At 46.3% G+C, this 12,959-nt stretch overlaps 1 protein-coding gene across 7 annotated transcripts in view; it reads right to left on the bottom strand.

Annotated features, from left to right (window-relative positions):
• IL10RB (interleukin 10 receptor subunit beta) overlaps positions 1 to 12,959 on the bottom strand; it is a 56,963-nt gene extending 44,004 nt beyond the window's left edge. For 6 of the 7 annotated variants that reach the window (XR_003034633.2, XM_059886812.1, XM_015464887.3 and 3 more), the window contains exons 1-4: positions 12,824 to 12,959; positions 10,341 to 10,464; positions 5,705 to 5,862; positions 4,042 to 4,208 (exon numbers count right to left, since the gene is read on the bottom strand). Coding sequence is in view for 6 of the 7 variants with exons in the window: in XM_059886812.1 (XP_059742795.1) it covers positions 4,042 to 4,208; positions 5,705 to 5,862; positions 10,341 to 10,464; positions 12,824 to 12,872 (498 nt within the window). In the remaining variant the exon portion in view is untranslated. 7 annotated transcript variants of the gene reach the window in all.

The raw sequence follows: 12,959 nt of genomic DNA on the forward strand, positions 1-12,959 counted from the left end.
AATTTGAGAAACCAAAATAGTGTTGCAGGGAAGAAAATCTGACTCCACATTGCATCTGTTTCTTTGACTTTAACCTTTGCTTCCTACGAGGATACTATTTGTTTTTGTTCACTACGAGCATACTATTTATACATAATGGCCTGCCTGCGGGTACCCTGCCCCTCTCCTTTACTATTAAACCAAAGTGTCTTTCTTTATTCAGGATGCTGTCCACCTGTGAACAGCTGACTATAGGAAGGAAGAAATGAACACACACCCTCCCCCAACCCCTCCAAGGTTGGCCATTCCAGGAGATACTTGCAAGATTAATAGCCTTTTTACTTCCTCACTTCCTCTCCCTCTCTACTCTATAAAAGAACCTGGCGTCCAGAGCCTGATAAGAAGTTTATTTTTGAGAGATTAGTCTGCCATCTTCTCGGTTTTCTGGTTTTTCAAATAAAGTCATTTTTCCTTGGCTCAATATCTTGTCTCTGATTTACTGGCGTGTTGTGTGGTGAGCAGAGTGAGCATGGAGTTGGTAACAATAGTTTCCAGCAAAATAAAGGGAATTAAAAGAGTACATACATACAGCCTGTATTTCCAGCACGGTTACAAATTCCTTATAAAAGGGCCTTATGAAAAATTTGCCATGTGAATAGGAGTTTCAATAGAAACTGAACAAAGACTCTGTTTTTACTTTAGTAATTGTTTACTTTTCTTTGGGTGCTGGGTTTGCTGATAGCTTGTCTCTATTCTTTTGTTGTATTAGAAGCTGAGCTCACTGAAGGCAAGAACTGGATTTTACCAATTGAAACATGAAGAGTATAGTATAACTTCTAATGATTAAAAACAGAAATAAAAACAAAAATCCCTGGCTTTCATTTCCAGAAACCCAATTATCTCGAAAACCTTTCAATGCATTTTTTTCAAGGCTAAACTCAGAGGCTGACACGTCAAAAGTAGATAGAGAAGAGATGTGAAGTCTTTTTTCTTTTTTAACTTCTGGACAGCTTCTTCTTTTTCTTTTTTTTTAAAAAGATTTATTTATATTTTTGCTGTGATGGTCTTTGTTGCTGTGCTCAGGCTTTCTCTAGTTCTGGCAAGCTGGGGTTACTCTGCGTTGAGGTGAATGGGCTTCTCACTGCAGTGGCTTCTCTCGTGGAGCACAGGCTCCAGGACACACGGGCTTCAGGAGTTGTGGCAAATGGTTTAGTTGCTCCACAGCACGTGGGGTCTTCCTGGACCAGGGATGGAACCCATATCCTTTGCATTGCAAGGCCGATTCTTCACCACTGGACCACCAGGGAAGCCCCAACTTCTGATTTTATCTCCCTGCTGTCTCCCGCCAGGAAGAAAGAATTTCTAGAAGCTTTTAATGTTTTTAGCTCAGGGACCCGAACTGGTGGCACTCTCTCAGAGACACCTGCATTCTAAAAGGGAACCATTTAATCCTATTTCTTTCAGGCTGCTGTAAATAGAATGCAGAAGACTGGGTGGCTTATTGACACACATTTCTTTCCCACAGCTCTGGATACTGGGAAGTCCAAGATGAAAGCACCAGCAGATCTGGCCTCTCAGGAGGTTCCTGGTTCATAACTAGGTTTTCTTGCTGAGTCCTCCCCAAGAGGTGGAAGGGGTGAGGGAGCTCTCTGGGGCCTCCTTTCAAAGGGTGCTAAGACCATTCACAAGGGCTCCATCTTTATGATCTACCTCCTAACACCATCACACTGGGGATTGGAGTTCAACACGTGAATTACCAGAAGGGTGAGGGTGGGGATAGGGGTAAAGAGACAAAACACTGAGTTGATAGCAAGATAAACTGGCAAAGGTGGCCCTGCAGGCGCTGGTGAGAGACGTGCACTGGGGAGCATGCAGCCTTTCCAGATCTCTGTGTGTTCACACCGAAGTCTTCAAACCCCAGGCAGAAGGAAGGGACAAACGTGTAACCAGATGCCAGTCCTGAGGGCATATTCTAGATAAGAAGCTAAAGATAGACTAGGTTTGCACTTCGTGCCTGGGGCAGGAGGCACTCAGGCCCTGGGTAACTGTGGAATCTGATTCTTAGGATGGGGAACACATGTACACCCCCGGCTGATTCATGTCAATGTATGGCAAAAACCACTACAATATTGTAATTAGCCTCCAATTAAAAAAAAAAAAAAAAAATCACAGTAGGCTGCTAGCTCCAGGAGTTATCTTTGTATCTCAGAGTTTAGCAGGGACCCCTGTGTTCAACAAGTGATCATAAAACTTATTGTTCTGTATTGCTTCCTAGGTACATGAAATCCCAGGGTCTTGATTATAAGCAAAATCATCTTTCCTGTGAAGAAGGCAGATATCCTGTATCATTTAACAAAGCATTTAAAAAAATCGAAGTGTAGTTTATACACAATATCTTAATGGTTTCAGGTGTACAACAGTGTGATCTGATATTTGTATACGTTATGAATTGATCACAACGGAGCCTTTTTGGGGGGAAATTAACTTGAGATTTTGGGGGACTACAGAGTATGTAGATATAAATTTAATTACATCATTCCTCGGACAATACAGGATTCCCAGGTAGCTCAGCTGGTAAAGAATCTGCCTGCAATTCAGCAGACCCCGTTTCGATTCCTGGCAAGGGTTGGGAAGATCCACTGGATAAAGGATAGGCTACCCACACCAGTATTCTTGGGCTTCCCTTGTGGCTCAGCTGGTAAAGAATCCGCCTGCAATGCAGGAGACCTGGGTTTGATCTCTGGGTTGGGAAGATTCCCTGGAGAAGGGAAAGGCTACCCACTCCATTATTCTGGCCTGGAGAATTCCATGGACTATATAGTCATGAGGTTGCAAAGTGTCGGACATGACTGAGTGACTCTCACTTCAGATAATACATATGGGTGACCTGTTCTTGCCAAATGCATGAGCATTAGTGATTTAATGTAGAGGAGATAACATATATGTAACATAACTTACATAACATATATGTAAGTCAGTTTAGGACCAGAAATGACATTTGGCTCAGAAGCACTGAAAGAATTAAAGGTGATCAAAGATGAATGAAAACAGCATTTTAACCTGTCTACACAAGGGGAAGGGAATCTCACATGTTGACCCATAACACATTGTTCAGGCAATGGGACACGTTTACCTTTCTTTTTACTTTTTTTCATATGTCATTAAATTCCTCAACAACCCTGTGAAGTAAGTTATTGCTGCTGCTTAGATGCATCAGTCGTGTCTGACTCTGTGCGGCCCTATGGACTGCAGCCTGCCAGACTTCTCTGTCAATAGGATTATCCAGGCAAGGGTACTAAGAACGGGTTGCCATGGCCTCCTCCAGGGGGGCTTCCTGACCCAGGGATCGAACCCAGGTCTCCTCCATTGCAGGCAGATTCTTTACTGCTGAGCCACCAGGGAAGCCCCAAAGTAGGTTATTATCCCCACTTTATTAATGAAATGGGTTATATGCCCATTTTTCAGACCTGAGAAGCTGAGGTCAAGAATGTGACCAGAGTCACACAGTGGCAGGGGCAACATGCCAGCAGGGTCTTTCCACTCCCAGCTCATGTTTTGAAAAGCATTGTTCCTGAAAGAGGAAGAAAGCAATGGGGAGAGGTGGGGTGAGTCCTATAAAATGTGACACCCACCATTCATCCAGGGCTGGGGCTGCCCTGACCATGGACTTGACTATTCTGTGGTGTATGTGGGCCCTCATGCCATGAAACAGTAGTCATTCACTGGTCACCTGATTCTGGTGATCCCAAGTTCCCCCAGCCAGCTGCTGAGTCAGCTTGGCCTTCTCCAGCAATTTCCCTCTGGGGAGAGAAAGGCTTGTTCTCCTGCACCAGACCACCCAGGAAGTCTGCCCCTGAAGTCCAGGAAGTGTGACCAGACATACCAGTCACCCACAGAATGGGTAGCTTCTGGAGCTCAAAGGACCAGGCCTGAGAGCCTCTGGACCATAAGGTGCTGCCACCTGGCAAAGCTTTTCTCCATCATCATGACCTCCAGCCATGCTCCAGCTGAGCAAAGGACAGGGAGCTGGCCTCTGCAATGCGCATGATTCACTGCACTTACCTTTTCATCAGAGCCATTTTTCCAATATCGCACATGGTAAGTCCATGAGTTATAAATGTTCCTCATGGTCCACGGTTCAGGTTCATTCTCGATTCTTGGGGCAAAGAAACGCACATGTAAAGAATTAGCAAGTGCTTCTACTTGCATTCTGGGAGGTCCGATAGTGGCTGAGGACGAGAACAAAGCAAAATGACAATCAAAATTCCCATGTTAAAAACATCAACATTGACTTTTCGTAACTGGGCAGCCCAACTGGGCTACTGAAATACTCTGTCCTTGATACACCACTGTGGTGATGTTGACCGATGTGGCTAAGAACAGTTAGATTTTGTTTCTTAAAACAACAAAAAAAACCTTTTTACCTTTGCCTTTATTAATCAGGTTTGGTCCTTTCATATTTATTGTGATTTCTGATATATTTGCAATTACTCCAACTACATTACTTTGTGTTTTCTGTAAAGACTGCTTTTTTTGTTTTTAATGGCTCATTCCTCTTCCCACCTCCCTTTTATTTTTATTTTTTTTGATTGGGTTGAGTTTTCTTTATTTCCATTGCTGGGTTGGAAGCAAGAGATGGTATTTCTATTTTTAGTGTTTAACCTATATAATTAAACCACTTTCCAACAAATACATTTTCCAACAAAGTCTGAAACTACTCCCCTCTCCCAAAAGCTCTTTTACAAGACATTCACATGATGCGTTCCTTCAACTCATTTGGGTCTCTGGCCAATTGCTGCCACCTCAGAGAGAACTGTCTCACCATGCTATGTAAAAAGCACTCCCACCACTCCCTGTCCTGGCATCTTACTTTATTTTCTTTAGAGCCACGGTCAGTATCTGTCATAAAATACGTACCTGTCTATTTATCGTCTGTCTTCCCGATTGGAATGTACATTTCACGAGGCAGGGGTTTTAGTCTTGTTCACCGCGGTAGCTTCAGCACACAGTAGGTGCTGGCACACAGAAGGTGCTCAATAAGAACTGTGGAATGAATCATGAATGGCCCCTGGCAATCATGCTGTTTGAGTTATACCTTGTATTCTTGTGTGGCGACTGTTACATTTGGGGGGCTGCGAATAGGCCTGGGTTAGCATTCTACCCTATTTCTACTCTGCTAGAAGTTGAAGACCAGATAAGAACATTCATCATGTGTTTTACCGAAGCAAGTATAAATAGGTTCACGTGACATTTTGAAGCACTCTCCCATCATATAAACTTCAAGAGGCAAATATCGGATGCGGGGTTGTCATTGCTGAAAGCCCTGCCACAGAGGAAGCCTGGGTGTGAATTCCTGTGCTGCTTGCTCATCACCCCTGTGGCCTTGGGGCAAACCGCATATCTACTGATATTTGGCATCAGTTGCTAAAGAGAACTTCCATAAATGGCCCTAAGATAGGATCTGGAACCAGTCAGGAACCTGTAAGTCTGCTCACTGCAGAAGCAGAAACCTGTACTGTGTTTTCTGCCTTATGCTGATCCTGGCCTGTCTCTCCCACAAACTCCCTTAAGGTCACAGCCTTCTTTGTTACAACCCCTTTGCTCCTCATCCAAGGCCATCCACTTGGTGGGCACTCAAAGAATTTCTGCCCATGGGCCAACCAAGGGGGAAATAATCAAGGCAGGGTGATGACATTACAATGAGATGAAAACTAAGGCGGCTTACTGTCATCCACAGGACAGAAGGTGATGTTTATCCACTCTGAACTCTCATCAGCAAATTCAGCCCTGACTCTCAAGGTGTGGTCACCATACTTGGAAAGACTTGAGAAATCGCATTCCGTCAACAAAATACTCGTGCATGTATCTTGGAATTTCCTGTAACTACAAAATCAGAGAAAAAAAAAAAAAATCATGAGAATTCTATTTGGGAAATTAAAACAGAAGAAGTCTTGTTCAGGCTTCAGAAGCAGGAAAGCAGGCCCTTGACCTTGCTTCTGACTTGCTTGGACACTGCCTGGATTCCATGCCTGCCCATAAGCACAGCTAGTCAGGCAGCATTTTAGATACGAAAGGGACTGGACCTTGGAATTCTTGAGCTTCTGGTGAAAGTCACTCACTTGTGTCCGACTCTGCAACCCCACGGACTATACAGTCCATGTTATTCTCCAGGCCAGAATACTGGAGTGGGTAGCCGTTCCTTTCTCCAGGGGATCTTCCCAACCCAGGGATTGAACCCAGGTCTCCCACATGGCAGGCGGATTCTTCACCAGCTGAGCCACCAGGGAGCTCCTGGAGGTCTGGCCAACCACTCCTGGTGGCTGGGAGTCTCAGTTTCAGTCTCTCTGAGGTTGTCATTGTATATGCGCATTTTCTAAACTGTGCTCCGTGGGACCTTAATGATCCTTGACGTATCATTAAGACATTTCAAAAATAATCCATCCCATGGTCAAACAATCTGGGGCAAAAACAAGGTGAAACATGAATAGATGTCTCTTCTCAACAGAACTTCTCAGAGCACGTGTCTTTCCAAAAAGGGGTTGCTGCTGCTGCTGCTGCTAAGTCGCTTCAGTCGTGTCTGACTCTGTGCGACCTCATAGACGGCAGCCCACCAGGCTCTCCGTCCCTGGGATTCTCCAGGCAAGAACACTGGAGTGGGTTGCCATTTCCTTCTCCAATGCATGAAAGTGAAAAGTGAAAATGAAGTCACTCAGTCGTGTCTGACCCTTAGTGACACCATGGATTGCAGCCTACCAGGCTCCTCTGTCCATGGGATTTTCCAGGCAAGAGTACTGGAATGGGTTGCCATTGCTTTCTCCAAAAAGGGGTTGAGTATTCAACATATTTGACTAAGAAAGCTTCCCTTTTTGATTATGTATCTCTGAAAGTTGTGGGGCATAGTTTGTGAAATGTTGATATACACACATTAGCCAAAATAGGTATATCACAACGATTTCAAATAATGCCCTATATGTGACTATGGCTCAATTATGCTGGAAAAATTATAAGAAGAACTCACTGGTCTCAGATCTCCAGGCCAACACCCAGAGGGAGGGTGGCAGAAACATGGTGTGGAAGGAAAGGGATGTAACTTAACCTCATAATAGCCTCAGGAACTATAATCAGTGCCACCTGATGTAAGGAAATCCAGGATCTTGTCTTGCAAAAAGTAAGAATTTTGTCTGATTGGCACCCTCCTGCCTTGGTGCCAAAAACAATCTAGCTGCTCTCAGAGGTGACAACGAAGGTGATAAAAATAGTAACAACCAACATTTGTCAGCATGCAGGTGTCCAGCAGTGTGCTACTTCAACAGTACTACCTCACTGAATTTTCACAGGCGGGCAGAAATGACATCACCCTTATTCTACAGACAAGGAACAGGGTGGAAAGTCTAGAAACTCGCTCATGGAACTCAGGTCTGCTTGACTTCAGAGCGCCACCTGCACACTCCACCCCACTCTCAGGAGGCAGAGATAATTGGGCTTACTGTCTGCTTGTTTCACTAAATAGGCCATAAACACTTTCTCAATCAATCAACTTTTTATGGCTGCTTAACATCCCATCATTGGGAAAATCCAGGGGTCATTCCTTGAAGGGGCTTTTCCCACATGTAGCCATTTCTTCCATACATTTAAACTAAAGCATCAATTGAGCAGAACACAGAGTCTTTCAGGTTATTCTGCAGTGACTTCCCTTTCATTAGGTCATTTTTAAATAGTATCTACACATACCTTTCTTTCCATTAACTAGTTAATGTGATCTGTTCCCTGTATTTACACCTAGTTGTTTTAGATGTTTCCATATTAAAACCACCAGTACATTCTCTGAAGCCCCACCCTTGGCCACCCCTATGCAATGCACACAGACAATGAGAATTTGTGCTGTGTGACCACTCAGGCTGAATTCTAATCAAATGTTTTCTAGAGCCATAGAAGGGTAAACACATTTTTCAGGGTCAAATTTCTTCCACACCCAGCGTATGTTTTGTTTTCCCCAGCAGAGGCCCGGCTCGGTCTACACATCTATGCTCAGGAGACTGGAATCCAGGTTTCACTCTTAGTTATTTGCAGCTCTCATCTAAAAGACAAACATCTAAAACCAAACCCTTCTACTCCAATGGCAAAGAAACAAAGAACAGAACAATAAGAAATACACTATAGGGAGAGAGAGAGACAGAGAGGAAAGCTAATTTTCCACAACGAAACCCCCAGAGCTATCAAGACAGAGTGGAGAAAACACAGAGATGAAATTAACCAATCAAGGCTAGAAAATACACAGCATGGGAAAAAAATTAAGTCTCCGGCTGACCCATCTTAAGTCCTCGGGGAGACTGACAAAACTGGAATATGGACTGAGATGCCAGGACAGCACCACTGGCGAAACTGCCAAATCTTGATGCTGCTGCTGCAGTAATGTAAAAGGTTATCCTTGCTCTTATGAAACACACAATGACATATCAAGGGGCAGAAGGCATTATGTAGGACAGAGGCACTATCAGTTCAGTTCAGTTCAGTTCAGTCGCTCAGTCGTGTCCGACTCTTTGCGACCCCATGAATCACAGCACGCCAGGCCTCCCTGTCCATCACCAACTCCCGGAGTTCACTCAGATTCATGTCCATCGAGTCGGTGATGCCATCCAGCCATCTCATCCTCTGCCGTCCCCTTCTCCTCCTGCCCCCAACCCCTCCCAGCATCAGTCTTTTCCAATGAGTCAACTCTTCGCATGAGGTGGCCAAAGTCCTGGAGTTTCAGCTTTAGCATCATTCCTTCCAAAGAAATCCCAGGGCTGATCTCCTTCAGAATGGACTGGTTGGATCTCCTTGCAGTCCAAGGGACTCTCAAGAGTCTTCTCCAACACCACAGTTCAAAAGCATCAATTCTTTGGCGCTCAGCTTTCTTCACAGTCCAACTCTCACTTCCATACATGACCACTGGAAAGACCATAGCCTTGACTAGACGGACCTTTGTTGGCAAAGTAATGTCTCTGCTAGAGACACTATGGCAGACCTTAAAAACTGGTGAATGTGGATATAGGCTATTTGGAAGTTTTCTGCATTATACTTGATATTTTGAAATGTTTTATTACTTGGGAATTATTTTGAACTAAAAAGTTAAAAAAAAAAGTGTAAACAAAGGTGATCTTATTTATATTTCTCCTTCTTCTTTGACTCAGCAAGCTCTGGATATGGTGGTAAAACGAGGAGTGTAGGATCAAAGCATCTGAGACTTGCATCTCTCCCGGCTCACGGAGGGTGTCTGCACCCCCTCCCAGCTCACTGAGGGCGTGTATCTGCCTTTATCTGTTTCTGAGCCACACAGGAAGCAGGTGTGCGGCTCACTGCCCTTTGGCCTCCTGTTGCTGTTTTGCACCCGTCACAAAGATGCGTCACCTGCAGCCCAGCCTGTGACATATGGTGGCAGGCCCGGCACAGGGAGAAACTGACAGGGAGGGCAGGTCCTGGGAGCTCGGAACATCACTGAGGTCACACTCACCCTTTCTTCTTAAGCCTCTGCTGTCTTCAGAGGAGACAGCTTTCAACAGCCAGCAGCTCTCTTACAATTCAGTTTCGGGACACCACCTCAGAGTAGCTGAGCACCCACTATGCAAATGATCTGTACCTCCCAGCACTGAGGTATGCAGTTTATAACCTAGGCGGGTGAGTGGTAAGCTAGCAAGGGGCTTCCTGCCTGCTTTGCATACCTCGGTTTTCTTGGATAGCTCCCACTTACAAACTGTTGGCTTTAAGCAATATTACTCTGGGCCTCCCTGGTGGCTCAGACGGTAAAGAATCTGGCTGCAATGTAGGCAACTTGGGTTCGATCCCTGGGTCGGCAAGATCCACTGGAGAAGAGAATGGTTATTCACTCCAGTATTCTTGCCTGGAGAATTCCATGGACAGAGGAGCCTGGGGGCTACAGTCCATGGAGTGGCACAGAGTTGTCCACAACTAAGCAACTAACACTCTCATTTTCAGCAATATTACTCTAATAACTGGAAGATGGTCTCATCATTGGCATTTTTCTCTTAAAAAACATCAACAGTGATAAGCCTGATAAGTTCACATTGCAGCAAGCTGCCTTGGTGGCTGATGACACCCACGATCTATAGGCTAAAATGTCTGTCACACCATGAACCATCACAAGAAACAGGAGAAAGGATTTTACTGTCTGTTTTCAGGGAACAGAGCTTTCACAAGAATTCTGGGACAGAATGAAAAAGGCCAGGGGAAATGCTCTCCCTGGGCTGTTATGGTCACTTGGGTGACAGCAGTCAGGCTCTCTCCTTGGTCCAGCCCAGTGACCAGCCCTGCCAAGGCCACCATCCTTTGGTGCCCTCCTGCCAAGAGCGGCCCAGACTTGCCTTTGGTACTGAGCTGTGAACGTCAGATTCCCCTTGGGAAAAGCAGGTGACTCCCATCGTAGAATATTCTTGAAATTAACTGAATTCATTCTGACATTTTCAGGAGGTGGAACCATTCCTAATGCTGTAAACATAAAGGGAAAAAAGTTGGCAACTCTCTTTCTCAAAATAGTTGCCCAAGAAAATAACCATGTCCAATACTCAGGTCATGTACTCTGGCTCAAAGTCTTCACATGGGCTTGTGGGAGAGGGAGACACGCTTTAGCAGTGCTGAGGAGTCTGAGATGGTATTTGAAGAGAAGAAATTGCTAAGGGGAGGACAGCAATAGAGACGTGGGGATGGATGAGGTGACCTGGAATTTGGGTGGTGGCAGAAAGGTGTGAGGGCTTTCCAAGTGGCTCAGTGGTAAGGAATCTACCTGCCAATGTAGGAAACGTGGGTTTGATCCCTGGGTCAAGAAGATCCCCTGGAGAAAGAAATGGCAATCCACTCCAGTATTCTCGCCTGGGAAATCCCATGGACAGAAGGAGCCTGGTGGGCTACCGTCCATGGGGTCACCAAAGAGTAGGACATGACTGAGTGACTAAAACAACAACAGAAAGGTGTTAGGGGGTAGATTTTAAATCTATTTCCAGATGTATAAACTTTAGACTTCCTGATACATTCGGTGTGAAGAAGTAGATGTTAATAGCCACTCCTTGCTTAAGCACCTTATGCTCTGACTGGGGCTGGGGGTGGAAATCAAACACCACCAAATATTCACTGAGAGGACTGTTGCTGAAGTTGAAGCTCCAATACTTTGGCCGCCTGATGCAAGGAACTGACTCATCGGAAAAGACCCTGATGCTGGGAAAGATTGAAGACAGGAGAAGGGGACGACAGAGGATGAGATGGTTGGATGGCATCACCAACTCAATGGACATAAGTTTGAGCAAACTCCAGGAGACAGCAAAGGAAAGGAAAGAGAAGCCTGGTGTGCTGCAGTCCATGGGGTTGCAAAGAGTCAGACACAACTGAACAAAAACAACAATTTTAGGATTTGCATTAGGTTTGAGATACTGAAGGATACATAAGTAGGAATGTCAGAGACAGCTGGATGAATAAGCCTGGGGCACAGAGGGTAGATTTGAGCTAGAGATAGAAATAGTTGTTAAACTTTTTAACAGAAAATGCCAAACATACACAGAAGTACAGAGAAGAGTATAATAACTGCCACCGGACCATCACCCAACTAGCACCAACAGATAGAAATTTGAAAGTCACGAGCCCATGTTGTTGTTGTTCAGTCACTAAGCTGTGTCTGACTCTTCTGCAACCCCATGGACTGTAGCCCACCAGGCTCCTTCTAACCATGGGATTTCCCAGGCAAGATTACTGGAGTGGGTTGCCATTTACTACTCCAGGGGATCTTCCCTAACCAGGGATCAAACCTACACCTCCTGCATTGGCAAGATAAATTCTTTATCACCAAGCCACCAGGGAAGTCCAGTGTTAGTGTTAGTCCCGCCACAGTGTTAAGACTCCTTGGCACCCCATGGACTGCAGCTGGCCAGGCTCCTTTGTCCAAGGAATTCTCCAGGTAAGAATACTGGAGTGGGTTGCAATTTCATTCTCCAGGGGATCTTCCCCTCCCAGGGATGGAACCTGGATCTCCTGCATTGCAGGCAGATTCTTTACCATCTGAGCCACCAGGGAAGCCCAGAGTTGGTATTTAATGCCAAAGTTCTGCTGGTAGCCCCTAGAGAGGTAGTAGTGTAGGAGAACGAGAGAAGAGAACTGGGTATGAACTTGGCTGATAGAGGTGGAGAATCCCAGGGAGAAACAGCCTGATATAGGTGGGAGGGAAACCGGAGAATGAGAGATCCATCAGAAAGGAAGGAAGGATCCATAGTGTTATTTGAACCTGGGCAGGCAGTTTGGCGGACTATCCTGTAGCCCAAGTGGTAAAGAATCTGCCTGCGATGCAGGAGACCAGGGTTCAATCCCTGGGTCGGGAAGATCCCCTGGAGGAGGGAATGGCAACCCACTCCGGTATTCTTGCCTGGAGAATTCCATGAACCGCTAGAGAAGCCTGGCGGGCCCCAGTTTATGGGGTCGCAAAGAGTCGGACACGACTGAGTGACTAACACACACACAGTTTGGAGCAGGACAGGAAAGGTTTCACTGGATTTAGAACTCAGAAGCCCTAGAGCTGTAGGAGTTGAGGGGCAGAATTCAGACTTTGGAGTGCTGGGCCTAACAGCCCGCCCAGGAACTTAAACTTTGAGCGCGCCTCTGGGGGTGTGCTCGGGGGAGGGCGGGGGGGTTGTCTTTGGGGGTCAACGCTGCCCGGCGTCGTAGCCACGCCTCCCGCTTCCCGCGCTCACTTCCTCCAGTCGGGACGCAGCGCCACAGGCGAGACGGGGTCCCAGCGCGGGCAGCCCCGGGGGTCGAGCCGACGCCCCGGAGGCTACCCAGCGTCCCCTCCCCGCAGACCCCTCACCTGACATCAGGAGGCAGCCGCCCAGCCAGCTCAGGAGGCTGCGCGCCATAGTCGCGCCGGGACCCAGGAGGGCGCTCAAGCGGGGGAGCCCCGCGGACAGCCGCCAGGCACCGGGGCACACCCCCCGACCCCTTAC

The sequence above is a fragment of the Bos taurus genome, chromosome 1, assembly GCF_002263795.3.
Source record: "Bos taurus isolate L1 Dominette 01449 registration number 42190680 breed Hereford chromosome 1, ARS-UCD2.0, whole genome shotgun sequence".
In the NCBI taxonomy this organism is placed as follows: domain Eukaryota; kingdom Metazoa; phylum Chordata; class Mammalia; order Artiodactyla; family Bovidae; genus Bos; species Bos taurus.